Below are 21930 nucleotides of genomic sequence, written 5' to 3' on the forward strand. Positions count from 1 at the left end.
CTTCCCTTTTTTGTTTAAACTTTTTATTTTGGGATAATTGTAAATTCACATGCAGTCATAAGAAATAATACAGAAAGATCCCTGTACCACTTACCCAGTCTTCAGCAGTTAGGTAACATCTGGCAAGGGTACTGACATTGATGTAATCCAGCAAAACGCATTATGCTTTGAAAATCAGTGTAACCCTTTGAAAAAGGAGAGAATCCATAAAAATGTCTCGGGTTGGACAACTAATCTTTAGATGATGTTTTGTCTATTTATAAACAGACTTCTTCGTTTGTTTAGGGAGGCATGGCAGGCACTGCTAACTCACTGAACTGCCAATTCTTTGACTGGATCAAAGTTCTCTCTCACTGACAGCACTTTCTGTGGAGGAGCAATTTCTTTGCATTTTGTTTCATTTTAGGATATCCTAAAATTAACATAATAGAGTGTCCAGAGTGGTATGAACCAACCCCCAAGATGCAGAACAGAAATATGAAGCTTCTAAAGTTGAAAATTTGAGAAAAGAGCAAAGCAGCTGTCATGGAGTGGCAGAGAGGAAAGGACAGGATGGAGAGAAGAGTGCTGATGTGCACGCGTGTGTGAGGGTTCCTGGGGTCTGTTGCTGTGCTTCTCATCTGGCAGGTGTGCCTCCCCAGGGAAAATATCAAGATCAGAGAAGAAATAAGGAAGATAAGTAATGGCAATGAGAGCTCAGCAAAAAGAAAGGCAAACTGCAAAGCAGGTATTTCTTTGACTTGAGTGGTTGCATTTGGGGAGAAAAGGCCCAGGAAGTGTTCTTTGGAAAATATCCGTCTATGTTTGCTGTGGAAAACGGCCATGCTAGATGCATATAGCAGGGACTCAAGTATGAGCCAAGGAACCAACTTGGATATCCTCATCTTCAACCAGAAGAGTGCGTGAGCAATGGTGGCAATCTTGGCAGAGTAGAAAAGGCTGAGCCATGTGGCAAATCAAAGTCCCGATTCATTTATAAATGTGAGAATTACGAACTTCTCACCAAGCTGAGGGAGTTCAATCAAGGAAAGAATAGCCACGTTAACGTAGAAGATGGCTAGCTGCAGACAAATCCCGGAAATCGCCAGGCAGGAAACAAGGAGATCCAATGGAATCATCTTTCTCTGCTTGATCAAGTGAGTGCCATTGACAACCACAATGATGCCATTGACTAAAACCCCAACGAGAAACTATCACTGCCAAACAAAGGTGGCTAATGAGGTGAGGCTCCAGCTAATGAGGTGAAAAAATCACCTACTGTAAAAAATGATATAGTTATAGAGTTTTGGACAGTTTGGATTATTCAAGTTTTCTATTTTTCTTCAACTAGATTAGAATCCCTTTGGAGGACATGACTCTTAACAATGAAAGCAATGAGGTAGCAATGTGGTGGACATTTGTTTGTATCACTGTTTTCTCAGTTTAGTTCCGAGGCAGTAAAATAAGAAAGAGACTCTAGCAACAATTTGCTTCTTAATGATGGTGTTCGCATTTTCCAGGTCTACTTAGCTTTCAACTTCATCACAAGCAAATGGTGAAATCACCTTCAAGTCTGGGAGAAGGGCTCCTCCACTACATAAGCAGTGGAAGTTTCTCAATCCTTCATCTCTACCATGAATATTTCATTGTGCCTGCAGGTGTGATTCTACTTAACATTTGTGACTCTTCCTTTTTTTAAAAAAACATCTTTATTGGAGTATAATTGCTTTACAAAGCTGTGTTAGCTTGTTCTGTATAACAAAGTGAGTCAGCTAATACGTATACATGTATCCCCATATCCCCTCCCTCTTGCGTCTCCCTCCCACCCTCCCTATCCCACCCCTCTAGGTGGTCACAAAGCACCGAGCGGATCTCCCTGTGCTATGTAGCTGCTTCCCACTAGCTATTTATTTTATGTTTGGTAGTGTATATATGTCCATGCCACTCTCTCACTTCGTCCCAGCTTACCCTTCCCCCTCCCCATATCTTCAAGTCCATTCTCTAGTAGGTCTGTGTCTTTATTCCTGTCTTACCCCTAGGTTCTTCATGACTTTTTTTTTTTTTAGATTCCATATACATGTGTTAGCATACAGTATTTGTTTTTCTCTTTCTGACTAACTTCACTCCATATGACAGACTCTAGGTCCATCCACCTCACTGCAAATAATTCAATTTCATTTATTTTTATGGTTGAGTAATATTCCACTTATATATGTGTCACATCTTCATTATCCTTTCATCTGTCAATGGACACTTAGGTTGCTTCCATGTCCTGGCTATTGTAAATAGTGCTGTAATGAACATTGTGGTACATGACTCTTTTTGAATTATGGTTTTCTCAGGGTATATGCCCAGTAGTGGGACTGCTGGGTTGTATGATAGTTCTATTTTTAGTTTTTTAAGGAACCTCCATACACCTCTCCATAGTGGCTGTATCAATGTACATTCCCACCAACAGTGTAAGAGGGTTCCCTTTTCTCCACACCCTCTCCAGCATTAATTGTTTGCCGATTTTTTGATGATGGCCATTCTGACCAGTGTGGGGTGATACCTCACTGTAGTTTTGATTTGCATTTCTCTAATGATTAGTGATGTTGAGCATCTTTTCATGTGTTTGTTGGCAATCTGTATATCTTCTTTGGAGAATTGTCTATTTAGGTCTTCTGCCCATTTTTGGACTGGGTTATTTGTTTTTTTGATATTGAGCTACATGAGCTCTTTGTAAATTTTGGAGAGTAATCCTTAGTCAGTTGCTTTGTTTGCAAATATTTTCTTCCATTCTGAGGGTTGTCCTTTCATCTTGTTTATGGTTTCCTTCAATGTCAAATGCTTTTAAGTTTCATTAGGTCCCATTTGTTTATTTTTGTTTTTATTTCCATTTCTCTAGGAGGCAGGTCAAAAAGGATCTTGCTGTGATTTATGTCATAGAGTGTTCTGCCTATGTTTTCCTCTAAGAGTTTGATAGTGTCCGGCCTTATGTTTAGGTCTTTAATCCATTTTGAGTTTATTTTTGTGTATGGTGTTAGGAAGTGTTCTAATTTCAATCTTTACATGTAGCTGCCTAGTTTTCCCAGCACCACTTATTGAAAAGGTTCTCTTTTCTCCATTGTATATTCTTTCCTCCTTTATCAAAGATAATGTGACCATATGTGCATGAGATTATCTCTGGGATTCTATCCTGTTCCATTGATCTATATTTCTGTTTTTGTGCCAGTACCATACTGTCTGGATTACTATACCTTTATAGTATAGTCTGAAGTCCAGGAGCCTGATTCCTCCAGCTCAATTTTTCTTTCTCAATATTGCTTTGACTATTCAGGGTCTTCTGTGTTTCTATACAAATTGTGAATTTTTTTCTTCTAGTTCTATGAAAAGTGTCATTGGTAGTTTGATAGGGATTGCTCTGAATCTGTAGATTGCTTTGGGTAGTATAGTCATTTTCACAATGTTGATTCTTCCAATCCAAAAACATGGTGTAACTTTCCATCTGTTTGTGTCATCTTTAATTTATTTCATCAGTGTCTTATAGACCCTGTTTTTGTGTCCATTCAGCCAGTCTATGTCTTTGGGTTGGAGCATTTAATCCATTTACATTTAAGATAATTATCGATATATATGTTCCTATTACCATTTTCTTAATTGTTTGGGGTTTGTTTTTGTAGGTCTTGTCCTTCACTTGTGTTTCCTGCCTAGAGAAGTTCCTTTAGCATTTGTTGTAAAGCTGGCTTGATGGTGCTGAATTCTCTTAGCTTTTGCTTGTCTGTCAAGGTTTGAATTTCTCCATCGAATCTGAGTGAGATCCTTGCTGGAGTATTCTTGGTTGTAGGTTTTTCCCTTTCATCACTTTAAATATGTCCTGCCACTCCCTTCTGGCTTGCAGTGTTTCTGCGGAAAGATCAGCTCTTAACCTTATGGGAATTCCCTTGAATGTTATTTGTTGCTTTTCCCTTGCTTCTTTTAATATTTTTTCTTTGTATTTAATTTTTGATAGTTTGACTAATATGTGTCTTGGTGTGTTTCTCCTTGCATTTATCCTGTATAGGACTCTCTGCACTTTCTGGACTTGACTATTTCATTTCCCATATTAGGGAAGTTTTCAACTATAATCTCTTCAAATATTTTCTCACTCCCTTTCTTTTTCTCTTCTTCTGGGACCTCTATAATTTGAATGTTGGTGTGTTTAATGTTGTCTCAGAGGTCTCTGAAACTGTCCTCAATTCTTTTCATTCTTTTCTCTTTATGCTGCTCTGTTGTAGCTATTTCCACTATTTTATCTTCCAGGTCACTTATCTGTTCTTCTGCCTCAGTTATTCTGCTATTGATTCCTTCTAGACAATTTTAAATTTCATTTATTGTGTTGTTCATCATTGTTTGTTTGCTCTTTAGTTCTTCTAGGTCCTTGGTAAATGTTTCTTGTATTTCCTCCATTCTATTTCCAAGATTTTGGACCATCTTTATTATCATTACTCTGAATTCTTTTTCAGGTAGACTGCCTATTTCCTCTTCTTTTGTTTGGTCTGGTGGGTTTTTACCTTGCTCCTTCATCTGCTGTATATTTTTCTGTCTTCTCATTTTGCTTATCTTACTGTGTTTGGGGGTCTCCTTTTCACAGGCTGCAGGTTCATAGTTCCCGTTGTTTTTGGTGTCTGTGCCAAGTGGGTAAAGTTGGTTCAGTGGGTTGTGTAGGCTTTCTGATGGAGGAGACTAGTGCCTGTGTTCTGGTGGATGAGGCTGGATCTTGTCTTTCTGGTGGTCAGGGCCAAGGCCGGTGGAGTGTTTTGGGGTGTCTGTGACCTTATTATGATTTTAGGCAACCTCTCTGCTAATGGGTGGGGTTGTGTTCTTGTCTTGCTAGTTGTTTGGCATGGGGCATACAGCACAGGAGCTTGCTGGTCATTGAGAGGAGCTGAGTCTTAGTGTTGAGACGGAGATCTCTGGAAGAGCTCTCGCTGATTGATATTATGAGGGGCCAGGAGGTCTCTGGTGGACCAAGTCCTGAACTCGGCTCTCCCACCTCAGAGGCTCAGGCCTGACACCTGGCCAGGGCACCAAGATCCTGTCAGCCACACAGCTCAGAAGAAAAGGGAGCAAAAGAAAAAAAAAAAAGAAAGTTATTAAAATAAAAAATATTAAAAAATTATTAAAATAAAAACAAGTAATTAAAAAGAAGAAGAAGAAGAAGAGAGCAACCAAACCAAAAAAACAAATCCACCAATGACAACAAGTGCTAAAAACTATACTGAAAAAAACAAACAAAAAAACCCCTAAAAAACAAATGAACAGACAGAACCCTAGAACAAATGGCAAAAGCAAAGCTATACAGAAAAAATCACACAAAGAATCATACACATAGACACTCACAAAAAGAGAAAAAGAAAAAAAAAATATATATATAAAAGGAAGAGAGCAACCAAATCAATAAACAAATCAACCAATGATAATAAAGTCTAAATACTAAGCTAAGATAAACATAAAACCAGAAACAAATTCGATGCAGAAAGCAAACCCTAAGTCTACAGTTGTTCCCAAAGTTGACCACCTCAATTTGGGATGATTTGTTGTCTATTCAGGTTTTCCACAGATGCAGGTACATCAAATTGATTGTGGAGATTTAATCCGCTGCTCCTGAGGCTGCTGGGAGAGATTTCCCTTTCTCTTCTTTGTTCACACAGCTCCCGGGGCTCAGCTTTGGATTTGGTCCCACCTCTGTGTGTAGGTCACCTGAGGGCGTCTGTTCTTCGCTCAGACAGGACGGGGTTAAAGGAGCAGCTGATCCAGGGGCTCTGGCTCACTCAGGCCCGGGGGGAGGGAGGAGCACGGAGGCGGGGCGAGCCTGCAGCGGAAGAGGCCAGCGTGACGTTGCACCAGCCCGAGGCGTGCCGTGCGTTCTCCCGGGGAAGTTGTCTCTGGATCACGGGGCCCTGGCAGTGGTGGGCTGCACGGGCTCCTGGGAGGGGAGGTGTGGAGAGTGACTTGTGCTCGCACACAGGGCAGCAGCAGCCTTAGCGTTTCATGCCCGTTTCTGGGGTTTGCGCTTATAGCCGCGGCTCACGCCCATCTCTGGAGCTCGTTTAGGCGCTTCTCTGAATCCCCTCTCCTCACACACCCCGAAGCAATGGTCTCTTGCCTCTTAAGCAACTCCAGACTTTTCCATGGACTCCCTCCCGGCCAGCCGTGGCGCACTAGCCCCTTCAGGCTGTGTTAGCGCTGCCAACCCCAGACCTTTCCCTGGGATCCGACCGAAGCCCGAGCCTCAGCTCCCGGCCCCCGCCTGCCGCGGCGGGTGAGCAGATGAGCCTCTCGGGCTGGTGAGTGCCGGTCGGCACCGATCCTCTGCGGGAATCTCTCCGCTCTGCCCTCCGCACCCCTGTTGCTGCACTGTCCTCTGTGGCTCTGAAGCTCACCGCCTAGCACCCCCATCTCTTCCAGTGAAGGGGCTTCCTAGTGTGTGGAAACTTTTCCTCCTTCACAGCTCCCTCCCAGAGGTGCAGCTTCTGTCCCTATTCTTTTATCTCTGTTTTTTCTTTTTTCTTTTGCCCTACCCAGGTACGTGGGGAGTTTCTTGCATTTTGGAAAGTCTGAGATCTTCTGCCAGTGTTCAGTAGGTGCTCTGTAGGAGTTGTTCCATATGTAGATGTATTTCTGATGTATTTGCTGGGCTGAAGGTGATCTCCGCGTCTTACTCCTCCGCCATCTTGAAGGTCCTGTCTGCGAGGCATTCTTTACAGAAAACTCTTTTTTGAAACCATCACTTGTGCTATAATGATGCAGTACAATTGGCAACATAAGCCTCCTAACTAGTAGTTCTCCAATATGCAATTGTTGAGCAACTTAGGACCACCTAAAATTTAAAACAGATATATATTAAAACATATGTGATAAAATACAAAGCGTGACAAACTATAATGGCAAAGTAATTAAGCTTACACATCTGTGTACACAGTAGGTCAAAAGCTTAAATGTAGGTAATATAAGAGCCATTCAGCACCGTTCCCATCTGCAGGATAATACAGGGCTTTAAACTTTTTCCCTACTAGTATTTAAAAACTATGACAATTTTATGACATGAGCTGACTGTTCCAGGAAAAATGTAATGATAAAAGAGTACATGATTCAATTTGTTGTTATAACTGTCTTACAGACTGTTTCTGGAAAAATTACCGGAGCGTTTATTAAAATGTATTCTGTGTGAGGTGTTATGCTAAACCAGGTTTCCTCCATCTTGACACTGTTGACATTTGGGGCTGGATGTTTAAGGGGGGTTGGCGGATGCTGTCCTGTGCAATATAGCATGTCTCCCAGCCTCTACGCATTAGATGCCAGCAGTACACCACTTGCCCCAGGTGTGACAACCAAAAGTGATTCCAGACTTGGTCGAATGTTCCCTGAGTGGCAAAATCACCCCCCATTAAACACCACTGTCTTAACATATGGGGACAAAGGTGGATACAACAGTTTCTGTCCTCAAAGCATTCAGAAACTAAAGGCAGATAAAAGCAAGTCAGCTTGTACAGTGTGGCATAAAACTAAATTCAGTGTTTGGAGAATTCACCAACAGAGCACAAAGTGGGGAGCGATTTATTAAACCTTTGTGGAATGGAAGCTTTTCCAACCTAGCAGTTGATCACAATTGACCCTGCAGAGCCCCAAATGGGGCATATGTCCCTATGGGTACTTGTTACTTTGTCCGAAGGCATCCTAGAGCGCTCTTAGGATGAATCTCACTTTTAGAAAACTGGAAGGGAAACCATTCGAGGTGAGAGCAGGTGCCTAGGTTTCTTTGTGATTCTTCTCTGAATATTCAGTTGTCTGTGCCACCTAGGACTTGACTCTATTCTTTGTGCTACAACTTCAGTGAGTTGTAGGGAGCAGCCGTGAGCGTCTTCAAGGAGGCGTCGAGGGAGGTTGTTCATGGGTGCGTCCTATGAAAAGTGATCCAGATCCAAGCACGACGATCAGGACAAGCCTTGTTCTTCTCCCTTGGGTGAAAAGAGAAAAATACTAAAAACTTTCCAATTTTACATTCTGCAGGCAGGAAAAGTGAAAAGGGCAGGGCATCCTCCCGTGAAATGAGGAAGCCAGGAGCTCTCAAAACAGCAGCGACTACAGCTTCTGTGATTTCTCCATCAAACCTCCGTCGTTGAGCCTGTCACTTTGCCTGCAAATGCTGGGTTCTTGTCTGTACCCTGCAGACTCTGGGAGGGAGTATCTGGGTTTTCTTCTCATTCCCAGAATTCCTTCTCCCTTTTGGTGTTTGACAGATGGTACTTTTTTTTTTTTTTTTTTGTGGTACACGGGCCTCTCACTGTTGTGGCCTCTCCCGTTGCGGAGCACAGGCTCCGGACGCGCAGGCTCAGCGGCCATGGCTCACGGGCCCAGTCGCTCCGCGGCACGTGGGATCCTCCCGGACCGGGGCACGAACCCGCGTCCCCTGCATCGGCAGGCGGACTCGCAACCACTGCGCCACCAGGGAAGCTCTATCATTAGTTTTATAATTATACACAAACCTCTAAATGTCAACATAGTCTTTCATCATCTGCGCCCCAGATGGTACATTTTTAAGTAGAACAAAACTCAATTATATTAGGGTCTTCATAGCAAAGGGAAGAGAAAAGAATATTACAAAGTCACTTTAAAAGAGAGCTTTTGTTTTCTAATTCTCTGCTCCTAAAGATATCAGGTCACGGGACCAGCACGTGCCCCTTCCCTGTCACCCCAGTGTTGCCATGACGTTTACATACTGAGCCCTTCGGCATGGTCTGCGCACTTCAGTTTCGCAAAAACAAAGTCATGGTAACACTAAAGGGGGAAAATGTAAAAAAAACAAATTCTGTTCTGAGTCTAGACCAGCCACATCGTTTTTCAGCACTGACTCGAACCAGCGGAGGTAACGCACAGCACACCGAAGACCTGAAGGAAACAACCGTGCCAGATTCTACGTATTCATGTGCCGTTTGTCTTTTGAATTCAAGCACCTGGAGGGGGAATTTGGTTCTCAAATAGTCTATTATGACTTTTGTGAGAACTAGCTGGCGGAGTAGCGATCATTCTTCATAGAAAACTGTTTTTTCCCGTCGCACAGGTCTTTCTGGCGCAGGAATCCCGAGGAGTAAGAAATAGAAATTCATGAGGCTTAAGCTACATTTTTTTTCCGTTCAATACTTTGCCCAGTCTCCTCAGTGAGCACACACAAAGGCTACTGAAGGCACATCAACTCGCCTGAGGAGCGCGCTGGTGCCGTGGAAGGATGGGGGAAAAAGAAACGTCTGTCCCAGGCGTGCAGCCTCCCTGCCGCCGTGCAACTCATGCCATTCAGCCCCGGAGGCTGCATTTCAGGGCTCGTGGGAAGACCTCGGAGGTCGCCTGGTGCAGCCTCCCCCTTGGAGTCCAGCACATCCATCAAGATAACCATGGCTGTCGGTTGTGCTCTTGTGCTAAGTGAGGGTGAGCCAAGTATTTTAATGAGCGATGCAACAAACCAAATAGAGGGAAATGGTCCTGAATACAGAACCGCTTTGTGTCTTTGAAGCCGTTTGTTTTAGTGAGAAGGACACATCAGAGAATTTCTGACTCTGAGATGAAGAACGTACAAAAGTCTGGCCTCACCTGTCAGTCATCAGCTCGGAATGGTGACAGTTTTACATGGACAAGTGGCTCGGAACAGATGCAGCAAAGCCTGATGTGGAGGAATTCACATGATGATTACCCCATATTACCGCGACTAAATCTGCTCGCTTGCACTCATCTGTAATGAGCAGTCATTAAAAGAGACAATACTAAATATTCTTGAGGTAACTGACAGGCGGAGAGGGTCGCTTATTTATATTCAAAGCATTCAGCTCCTCCAAAGAAAGTGCTATTTTTTTCACATGCAGTTCAATGGACGTTGGCAAGCTTCTCACCAGGTAGAAGGCTATAATGATCATCTTTCTGCTTTCCAGAGAACACGGACATTTACTTTGGGATTAGTGTCATCATGAAAGTGAGCGATAGTTTTAATACCTTTCCCAAGTGGGTCTTCCCGCTTCATTATCAAGGGAACAATTCCCACTTTAAGGAACATGCATCTGTATTAACGATATTGTATATTTAATAAGCTTGTTCAAATAAGAAAGCAACAGACTGGGCAAACCAGGACAGACGTCCTTTCTGAACCTTCCCTGTAGAATAACTCAGCCCTTAGAAAGCCTACATGGAATTTATTCCATCTAAAATTCACAACATTTTGGTTGAAAAGCTCCAGAGTCTCTCAGACTGAGAATTCTTTAAATCCATTCATTTACTTCTCTCCGTTTGAATTTGAGGTTGATCTTTAGGACTAAAAATTTTGTCTTTAATATTCAGGTCACTCCCAGATGCTTGTCCCTTCTCTGCTCTATTTATCCTGGTGATATATTTCTGTGCTTTTCCTTACTCCTCTCAGTGTCCTGAAATTTACTTGCATTGCAGCAAATAGAATGATGGAGCCATGTAACACACTGAATTTGTCGTACACATAAAGAACTCAAAGCACTTTACAAGCAAGAATCCCTTGTTAGTTACAATGAGGAAAGGAGTGCTGCACTTATATCACTTGAGTAACCGCTGGTTCTCACCATTTTGTCTTCAGCTCAGCTTTTGGCAGGCTTTAGAAAGGACTAGGTTACATCCTCATGTGACGGGAAATCATTGCAAAGTTTGTGTGCGTGTATGTGTTTGGCAGGGGAGGCGGTGTATTTGTCGTAATCAGATCTACGTTCTAAAACATTTACTCTGACTGCTGTAAGAAGAGAAAAGAGAAGAAAAAAGGAAAGGAAAGGAAAAGAAAAGAAAAGCATTTCCTGTGGAGAACAGACTTGGGAGTCAGGAAAGAGCTAGAGTTGGAACAGAAAGACCTGTCTGAAGGCTGCTGCTGTACACTAGGCAAGGGATGCTGTTGCCCCAGAGGAGATGGGTAGAAGAGGGTGGAAAGGAATATCTGGATTTGAAATCCCAGCAGGGATTTAAGATGGCTTTGATAGGGGGAGTAAGGGAAAGAGAGAAATCAAGAATACTTTGGGGTTGTTGGCATGCCCCACTGGTGACCAATGATGCCATTTCTCAAGAAGGGAAGATTGGGAGGAAGTTAAAATCAAGAGCTCTATTGTAGGCATTTTCAGTCTTAGGTGCCTATTCCAGGAAAAAATGTTACTAAGCAGTGGGTGATAAATTTGGAGTTTTGGGGGAGTCACAAAGGCTAGAAATATGCACTTGGAATTTACTTGCATGTCCATGAGGCTGGACAAGATTACGTAGGGAAGAGGTTGCCAACTGGAGTGTCCAAGGTCTATAAATAAGAAATTATTTTGTGCACTCAAGTCACTCACACTGTCCTGTTGGATGCCTTCTCTCTGGGGAGGGAAGGGTAATGAGAGCAGGGTACGTGAGTTAATACTTGCAACCCTGAAATCAACCCTACCAGTCATGGGATCCTAATCTCATTATATATGGTTGATTCTATTTGCTGTTTAATTTAGAAATACCACTCCTTTATTTACAGGGAAGATTGGTCTGGAGATTTTTCTGGTGCTATATTTGATCAATTTGATTATCCATGTTATGCTAGATTTATCAAAAAGTTGTTAAGCTTTTCTTATTTTCTATGCACCAGAACAATTTAAATTGCATGGGAATTATCTGTTTCTTGGGGAATGGAAACAATTCGCAGTGAAAGAATCTGAAGCCAGAAGCTTTTGGGAAAGGGCAGAATCCTTACCATTTATTTAGCTCTTAAAATGCTAAACAATTGACAGACACAGTATCAATTTGCCTTCTTGACCACTCTATAAAATCAACATTATCTCCACTTTACAGATTATTAAATTGAGGTGCACAGAGGATTGGAAATTGCCCAAAGACATGTAGTTAAAAAGTAACATTTCCAAGATGTGGACCCAAATCTGATATTAAATACTATTTGTGTCCTTAAACATTAAGCATCACTTCCTCCCTTGTGAAAGCTCAGTGACAGTGGAAATGCCTTTGAGCGGTTTAGGGATAAAGATTGGACAACGGCTATTTTTGGCCTTCCCCGCATTCGTTCCCTCCTCTTTCCCTGACTTCCTTTGGAGGAGCCAACACCTCTGCACTCCATCTTTGTTATGTTTCTTATTTGGGGCTGTCCTCATCTCTGAATCCAGGAAGAAGCACATGACCAAGAGTTAACAGTTAACATAACCATTCACCTGGCCAGGGGAGATCCATTCAAGGATGAGCATGAGGTCTAAATTCATCAAGTCAGAACGAATCCCAGAATTTTAGATATAGCAGGCTGGGCAAAATGATCCTCTCTGTCTGAGATAGAATGTTTGCCTGAAGCTGCTGGCAGCCATCTTGCCACCGTGAGGAGGAATCTGAACCTGCCAAAGAATGGATCTTATGCAATGAACATCAGTGCCCAGAGAAGAGAGAGCAAGACCAGTGCTCAGAACTCGTCAGCCCCCAGAGTCTGCCCTCATATACTGTTGGCCTAGACATTTAAATGAACCTTTAAATTCCCAGTTTTTGCTGAAGAAAGCTTGAGGTGGGTTTTTCTCACACTGGATATACTATAATATAATAGTTGTGGGCTATATAGAAAAGCAGAGATGTGCTTTTCCTTTTTCACATTTAGGAATTAGAGCCAGAGAACTGATTTTCCTATAGCCAGGCATTTAGTGATATTCCTAGGGCCCAAACCTGTGAAGTTAAAGTTGAGTGCTCTCTTCACTAAATTCAAAGTTTTTTCAAACATATTTGTAGGAGAGTTGTTTAGAAAAAATAAAAAATTCTTTTCTGGGGTTTCCCTATACATTTTTTTTTTCCAATTTATTTATTTTTGGATACGTTGGGTTTTCATTGCTGCATGTAGGCTTTCTCTAGTTGTGGCGAGCGGGGGCTATTCTTCGTTGTGGTGCTTGGGCTTCTCTTGTTGCAGACCACAGGCTCTAGGCACTCGGGCTTCAGTAGTTGTGGTGCACGGCCTCAGTAGTTGTGGTTTGGAGGCTCTAGAGCACAGGCTCTGTAGTTCTGGCACACAGGCTTAGTTGCTCCACGGCACGTGGGATCTTCCTGGACCAGGGCTCGAACCCGTGTCCTCTCCATTGCCAGGCAGATTCTTAACTACTGTGCCACCAGGGAAACCCTCCCTACACATTTAATGATTCCTTCCCCATCACAAACTCGCATGAACAGCTCAGGGTTTTATTGTGCTATAGGAAGAGTTCACAAAGCATGAGGTTACCATATGGACATCAGTTTTATTCACTCCACACTGCATAGACTGTCTCTGGCATTGAACACTGAATGGCTATACTTTGTTCAGAGGATGCATGATCCTATAGACTTTAATCTGCATTGCCGTATCTGTTGGTTGCAACCATCAGACTGGACACATGGATGAAGATGGTGCATATGATCTTGAAAACCATAGCACAGTTTCTGCCCTGGTCCAATCTTGAATGGTTCTCTTTTAACCTAGGAGCTGAGACTCTTTTTCCTGCCCCAAAGAGAAAGGATATTACTTAGGAATTACAATGAAATGGTAGGACTGGGCATTCCAGGTTTTCATGCATAAAGACTTGTTTCTCCTTCTCCCCTTCAAGACAGGCTTCCCCTGACATAATTTTGTCAACTTCTAGAAGATCCAGATTGTTGCTTCTTGCTTTGTTTCCCCAGCAGCTGGGAGTAGGCTTCATGGTCTCCCATGTCCTGTGGTTTGGGGACACGGCCCATCATCCCCTGCATCCAAGAAGAAACATATATGTGTGGATATATACGGTGATACTCTAGAAACATCTGCTGAGTGAACAACAAGGAAAAAATAAATAAAGTTCTCAGCTTTAGGAAGGTGTTGCTAGTCAGACTTCAGTATTACATAATCTTTGTAATGGTTTTTCTCTGGCAGAGAATATTAATCCATCTAACCTCCATAGTCTAGCATCCACCTATTGTGAACATTTCTGGGACAAGTGAGTGAGATGAAAGACACAACCTGTGACTAGGAAATAGAATGAATTGCACTGATTTAGAGGGAGTGAAAAAAAAAAAGGAAACAGGAATTTGACTTTCTGAATTCAATACAATAAACTTAATACAGAACCACATCACCTCAGATCTGCAAAGGATATTAGTGCTTATTTGTGCCAACTCCTTATTGTATGAAGAAAGAGAAAGCAGAATCCTACTGTATAGCACAGGTCCTACTGTATAGCACAGGGAACTATATTCAATATCCTGGGATAAACCATAAGGGAAAAGAATACGAGAAAGAATGTATATATACATATAACTGAATCACTTTGCTCTACAGCAGAAATAAACACAACATTGTAAATCAACTGTATTTCAATAAAATAAATTAAAAAACAAAAAACTGTTCACGCTTGTATTTGAAATAAGTTACTTTCCACTATTTTCTTTTAGAGGCCATAATATGGCAAATGTTACGAGAGAAGTATAGTTAACAAGAGTTGGGAGTGTTTGCAAAAGATCTGTGCAAGAGCTTGCCGACTCCGATGTAGTAGCCTCAGCATAGTGTCTCAGGGTTACTCAAGCTACATCTTATCTTTCCAAACTACTCCTGGCTGATGCCTCTCTGGAATGTAACTTTATCAGCTTCTAGTTTCCCAATTTCCTATAATTCAATCAAAAGTCAGCAGTCATATGTCCTAGGGCAAATTCTATCTCAAATATGGATTTTTAATGACACACAAATATGCACTGCATGTTCCAGCAAGGTATTCTGTGCTATGCAAAAGTGTATTAAAAGTGGAGCCACATTTACATTTGTTTTGCACTTGTGACTGAAGAGGTCAAACTATGCAAACTGCATCCACTCTTGTCAATACTTTCAAGCAAAAGAAAATTTTATTCAAGTCAAGTTAGATTCATGACTAACAGAACAGCTCATATTCCTCATTTTGGAGCAAAGGCTGCATTTTTTTTTTTAAATCAGCATTTATGTTTTATCTAAAGCTGAGAATACTTAACAAATATGCCTGTCTGTTTTAAACCAGGTATAATAGCCTGCATATAAATATGCAATTAAAAAGCAGATTTAATTATAAGCAGTTTACAGCCCAAATAGAGATAGTTATACAGTCTGCAATTGGAGCTGGAAATTTTCACACGAAAAATAAAATTAGTAATAGAAGAATAAAAGACATTTAGTGATTTCCTAGGAGGCGTTTTAGAGACAGCCAATTCTTACCCAAGGTCTACAAAATAAAGAGTATTTCCGTAAGAAACTTTGTATTTTCTAAGTAAGGTGATAGAACAAATCTTCCCTAACATAGCTACAGAATTATCATCTTATTATATACATGCTGGACTTATTTATAGCTGCTTCACCATAGGAAAATTTTTTCCAAATGAAAGAAATCGTATTAAAAAAAAAAAAATCATCAACAGTGTTTGCCCCTGAAAACACTGAACACCAAAGGGGGGGGGCGGTGGGAAGCAAAATAACCATTTCCCCTGTGCAGTGCATTTCCCATGTACCCTTGGTCGTGTAGAGTGCATGGATCCATGCTGGCATTTCTATAGTGTTGCCTGGTTCCTCTATGAAGCTCCAGATCTGTCACATCAGAGATAATGGGACTTTATGCCTCTGGTTTTGCAGGGATTTTTGTTGGGTGTGGTGCACCCCATGTCAGGATGAACCCTGTGGTGTGCAGGTGTCGCTATCCAGGTAGCCTGAGTTTAACATGCTTGGAACACTTCTATAGCCGCACGATTCAAGCCCTCTCCTAATTCAGCTCAAATGTCACCTCATCAAAAAGGCCTTATCTGATTTCCCGAACCAACACAATCATCACTCTTCATGCCCCCCACCGCTTCAGTCTCCTTTCCTTCCATAACACTTAGCACTATTGAACATATTAACTTTTTCCTTTTAACATCCTTATTGGAGTATAATTGCTTTACAATGTTGTGTTCGTTTCTGCTGTATAACAAAGTGAATCAGCTGTATGTACACATATATCCCCATATCCCTTCCCTCTTGTGTCTCCCTCCCACACTCCCTATCCCACCCCTCTAGGTGGTCACAAAGCACTGAGTTGATCTCCCTGTGCTATGCAGCTGTTTCCCACTAGCTATCTATTTTACATTTGGTAGTGTATATATGTCCATGCCACTCTCTCACTTCATCCCAGGTTACCCTTCCCCCTCCCCGTGTCCTCAAGTCCATTCTCTATGTCTGCGTCTTTATTCCTGTCCTGCCCCTAGGTTCATTAGAACCTTTTTTAAATATTCCATTGTATATATGTTCCACATCTTCTTTATTCATTCATCTATCGATGGGCACTTAGGTTGCTTCCATGTCCTGGCTATTGTAAATAGAGCTGCAATGAACATTGTGGTACGTGACTCTTTTTGAATTATGGTTTTCTTGGGGGTACATGCCCAGTAGTGCGATTGCTGGGTCGTATGGTACTTCTATTTTTAGTTTTTTAAGGAACCTCCATACTGGTCTCCATAGTGGCTGTATCAATTTACATTCCCACCAACAGTGCAAGAGGGTTCCCTTTTCTCCACACCCTCTCCAGCATTTATTGTTTGTAGATTTTTTGATGATGGCCATTCTGACCAGTGTGGGGTGATACCTCATTGTAGTTTTGATTTGCATTTCTCTAATGATTACTGACGTTGAGCATCCTTTCATGTGTTTGTTGGCAATCTGTATATCTTCTTTGGAGAATTGTCTATTTAGCTCTTCTGCCCATTTTTGGATTGAGTTGTTTGTTTTCTTGATATTGAGCTGCATGAGCTGTTTGTATATTTTGGAGATTAATCGTTTGTCAGTTGCTTCATTTGCAAATACTTTCTCCCATTCTCAGGGTTGTCTTTTCATCTTGTTTATGGTTTCCTCTGGTGTGCAAAAGCTTTTAAGTTTCATTAAGTCCCATTTGTTTATTTCTGTTTTTATTTCCAATTCTCCAGGAGGTGAGTCAAAAAGGATCTTGCTGTGATTTATGTCATAGAGTGTTCTGCCTATGTTTTCCTCTAAGAATTTTATAGAGTCTGGCCTTACATTTAGGTCTTTAATCCATTTTGAGTTTATTTTGTGTACAGTGTTAGGAAATGTTCTAATTTCCTAACAATCTTTTACATGTAGCTGTCCAGTTTTCCCAGCACCACTTATTGAAGAGGCTGTCTTTTCTCCATTATATATTCTTGACTCCTTTGTCAAAAATAAGGTGACCATATGTGTGTGGGTTTATCTCTGGGCTTTCTACCTTGTTCCATTGATCTATATTTCTGTTTTTGTGCCAGTACCATACTGTCTTGATTACTGTAGCCTTGTAGTATAGTCTGAAGTCCAGGAGCCTGATTCCTTCAGCTCCATTTTTCTTTGACAAGATTTCTTTAGCTATTCAGGGTCTTTTGTGTTTCCATACAGATTGTGAAAGTTTTTATTCTGGTTCTGTGAAAAATGCCATTGGTAGGTTGATAGGGATTTCACTGAATCTGTAGATTGCTTTGGGTAGTATAGTCATTTTCACAATGCTGATTCTTCCAATCCAAAAACATGGTATATCTCTCCACCTATTTGTGTCATCTTTAATTTCTTTCATCAGTGTCTTATAGTTTTCTGCATACAGATCTTTTGTCTCCTTAGGTAGGTTTATTCCTAGGCATATTATTCTTTTTGTTGCAGTGATAAATGGGAGTGTTTCCTTAATTTCTCTTTCAGATTTTTCATGATTAGTGTATAGGAATGCAAGAGATTTCTGTGCATTAATTTTGTATCTTGCTACTTTACCAAATTCATTGATTAGCTCTAGTAGTTTTCTGGTAGCATCTTAGGATTCTCTATGTACAGTATCATGTCATCTGCAAACAGTGACTGTTTTACTTCTTGTCCAATTTGGATTCCTTTTATTTCTTTTTCTTCTCTGATTGCTGTGGCTAAAACTTCCAAAGCTATGTTGAATAATAGTGGTGAGAGTGGGCAACCTTGTCTTATTCCTCATCTTAGAGGAAATAGTTTCAGTTTTTCACCATTGAGAATGATGTTGGCTGTGGACTTGTCATATATGACCTTTATTATGTTGAAGTAGGTTTCCCTCTATGCCTACTTTCTGGAGAGTTTTTATCATAAATAGGTGTTGAATTTTGTTGAAAGCTTTTTCTGCAACTATTGAGATGATCATATGGTTTTTCTCCTTCAATTTGTTAATATGCTGTATTACATTGATTGATTTGCATATATTGAAGAATCCTTGCATTCCTGGGATAAACCTCACTTGGTCATGGTGTATGATCCTTTTAATGTGCTGTTGGATTATGTTTGCTAGTATTTTGTTGAGGATTTTTGCATCTATATTCATCAGTGATATTGACATGTAGTTTTCTTTTTTTGTGACATCTTTGCCTGTTTTTGGTACCAGGGTGATGGTGGCGTCATAGGATGAGTTTGAGAGTGTTCCTTCCTCTGCTATATTTTGGAAGAATTTGAGAAGGATAGGTGTTAGCTCTTCTCTAAATGTTTGATAGAATTCACCTGTGAAGCCATCTGGTCCTGGGCTTTTGTTTGTTGGAAGATTTTAAATCACAGTTTCAATTTCAGTACTTGTGATTGGTCTGTTTATATTTTCTATTTCTTCCTGGTTCAGTTTCAGAAGGTTGTGCTTTTCTAAGAATTTGTCCATTTCTTCCAGTTTGTTCATTTTATTGGCATATAGTTGCTTGTAGTAATCACTCATGATTCTTTGTATTTCTGCAGTGTCAGTTGTTACTTCTCCTTTTTCACCTCTAATCCTGTTGATCTGAGTTTTCTCCCTCTTTTTCTTGATAAGTCTGGCTAAAGGTTTATCAATTTTGTTTAACTTCTCAAGGAGCCAGCTTTTAGTTTTATTGATCTTTGCTATTGTTTCCTTCATTTCTTTTTCATTTATTTCTGATATGATCTCTATGATTTCTTTCCTTTTGCTAACTTTGGAGTTTTTTGTCATTGTTGTTGTTCTTCTTTCTAGAATTGCTTTAGGTGTAAGTTTAGGTTGTTTATTTGAGATTTTGCTTGTTTCTTGAGTTAAGATTGTATTGCTATGAACTTCCCTCTTAGAACTGCTTTTGCTGCATCCCACAGGTTTTGAGTCATCATGTTTTCATTGTCATTTGTTTCCAGGTATATTTTTAATTCCTCTTTGATTTCTTCACTGATCTCTTGGTTATTTAGTTGTGTATTGTTTAGCCTCCATGTGTTTCTATTTTTACAGTTTTTTTCCTGTAATTGATATCTAGACTCATAGCATTGTGGTTGGAAAAGATACTTGATATGCTTTCAATTTTCTTAAATTTACCACGTCTTGATTTGTGACCCAAGATATGATCTATCCTGGCGAATGTTCCATAAGTACCTGAGAAGAAAGTGTATTCTGTTGTTTTTGGATGGAATGTCCTATAAATATCAATGAAGTACATCTTGTTTAAGGTATCATTTAAAGCTTGTGTCTCCTTATTTATTTTCATTTTGGATGATCTGTCCATTGGTGAAAGTGGGGTGTTAAAGTCCCCTACTATGAGTGTGTTACTGTCAATTTATCCTTTTATGGTTGTTAGCATTTGCCTTATGTATTGAGGTGCTCCTATGTTGAGTGCATAACTATTTCCAATTGTTATATCTTCTTCTTGGATTGATGTTTGATCATTATGTAGTATCCTTCTTTGTCTCTTGTAATAGTCTTTATTTTAAAGTCATTTTGTCTGATATGAGAATTGCTACTCCAGCTTTCTTTTGATTTCCATTTGCATGGAATATCTTTTTCCATCCCTTCACTTTTAGTCTGTATGTGTCCCTAGGTCTGAAGTGGGTCTCTTGTAGACAGCATATATACGGGTCTTGTTTTTCATCCATTCAGCCAGTCTTTGTCTTTTGGTCGGAGCACTTAATACATTTAAATTTAAGGTAATTATTGATATGTATGTTCCTATTACCATTTTCTTAATCGTTTGGGGTTTGTTTTTGTAGGTCTTTTCCTTCACTTGTGTTTCCTGCCTAGAGAGGTTCCTTTGGCATTTGTTGTAAAGCTGGTTTGGTGCTGCTGAATTCTCTTAACTTTTGCTTATCTGTCAAGGTTTTAATTTCTCCATTGAATATGAATGAGACACTTGCCGGGTAGAGCAATCTTGGTTGTAAGTTCTTCTCCTTCATCACTTTAAATATGTGCTGCCACTACCTTCTGGCTTAAAGAATTTCTGCTGAAAGATCAGCTGTTAACCTTCTTGGGATACCCTTGTATGTTATTTGTTGTTTTTCCCTTGCTTCTTTTAATATTTTTTCTATGTATTTAATTTTTGATAGTTTGATTAATATGTGTCTTGGTGGTTTCTCCTTGGATTTATCCTGTATGGACTCTGCTCTTTTTGGACTTGATTTACCTTTTCCTCTCCCATGTTAGGGAAGTTTTCAACTATAATCTCTTCAAATATTTTCTCAGACCCTTTCTTTTTCTCTTCTTCTTCTGGGACCTCTATAATTCAAATGTTGCTTTGTTTAATGTTGTCCCAGAGGTCTCTGAGACTGTCCTCAATTCTTTTCATTGTTTTATCTTTATTCTGCTCTGTGGTAGTTATTTCCACTATTTTATCTTCCAGGTCACTTATCTGTTCTTCTGCCTCAGTTATCCTGCTATTGATTCCTTCTAGAGAATTTTAAATTTCATTTATTTTGTTGTTCATCATTGTTTGTTTGCTCTTTAGTTCTTCTAGTTCCTTGGTAAATATTTCTTATATTTTCTCCATTCTATTTCCAATATTTTTGATCATCTTTACTATCATTAGTCTGAATTGTTTTTCAGGTAGACTGCCTATTTCCTCTTCATTTGTTTGGTCTGGTGGGGTTTTTTTTACCTTGCTCCTTCATCTGCTGCATATTTCTCTGTCTTTTCATTTTGTTTAACTTACTGTGTTTGGGGTCTCCTTTTCGCAGGCTGCAAGTTCATAGTTCCCGTTGTTTTTGGTATCTGGCCCCAGTGGGAGAGGTTGGTTCAGTGGGTTGTGTAGGCTTCCTGGTGGAGGGGACTGGTGCCTGTGTTCTCATGGGTGGGGCTGGATCTTGTCTTTCTGGTGGGCAGGGCCGCATCCAGTGGTGTGTTTTGGGGTGTCTGTGAATTTAGTATGATTTTAGGCAGCCTCTCTGCTAATGGGATAGGTTGTGCTCCTGTCTTACTAGTTGTTTGGCATGGGGTATACAGGACTGGAGTTTGCTGGCAGTTGGGTAGAGCTGGGTCTTAGCTTTGAGATGGAGGTCTCTGGGATAACTCCTGCCAATTGATATTACTTAGGTCTGGGAGGTCTCTGGTGATCCATGTCCTGAACTCGGCTCTCCCACCTCACAGGTTCAGGCCTGACATCAGGCCAGAGTACCAAGACTCTATCAGCCACACGGCTCAGAAGAAAAGGGAGAAAGAAAGAAAAATAAAAATTATTAACATAAAAAAAAAATAATTTTTTTAAAAGAGCTACCAAATGAATAAAGAAATCCACCAATGATAACAATTGCTAAAAACGAAACTATGATAAACATAAATCAGAAACAAATTACTTGCAGTCAGCAAGCCCCATGTCCACAGTTGTTCCCAAAGTCCACCACCTCAATTTTGAGATGTTTCATTGACTATTCATGTATCCCACAGATGCAAGGTGTATGAAATTGGTTTGTGTGGATTTAACCCACTGCCCCTGAGGCTGCATGGAGAGATTTCCCTTTCTCTTCTTTGTTCACACAGCTCCTGCGGTTCAGCTTTGGTTTGGGCCCCACCTCTGTGTGTAGGCTGCCTTTAGTGACTGTTCCCTGCAGAGACAGGATGGGGTTAAAGGAGCGGCTGATTAGGGGCTCTGACTCACTCAGGCCTGGGGGAGGGAGGGGTATGGAACGGGGGGAGCGAGCCTGCGGCAGCAGAGGACAGCATGATGTTGTATCAGCCTGAGGCGCGCCGTGCATTCTCC

At 40.8% G+C, this 21930-nt stretch overlaps 1 protein-coding gene across 1 annotated transcript in view; it reads right to left on the reverse strand.

Moving 5' to 3' along the window:
- Positions 1-350: 350 nt before the first annotated feature.
- Positions 351-21930, reverse strand: part of TAS2R1 (taste 2 receptor member 1) — a 57412-nt gene continuing 35832 nt past the window's right edge. The window contains 2 exon segments of the mRNA XM_059061020.1: positions 351-1191; positions 1193-1233. Coding sequence (XP_058917003.1) covers positions 351-1191; positions 1193-1233 — 882 coding nt within the window.

The sequence above is a fragment of the Kogia breviceps genome, chromosome 4 (assembly GCF_026419965.1).
Source record: "Kogia breviceps isolate mKogBre1 chromosome 4, mKogBre1 haplotype 1, whole genome shotgun sequence".
Taxonomy (NCBI): Eukaryota; Metazoa; Chordata; class Mammalia; order Artiodactyla; family Physeteridae; genus Kogia; species Kogia breviceps.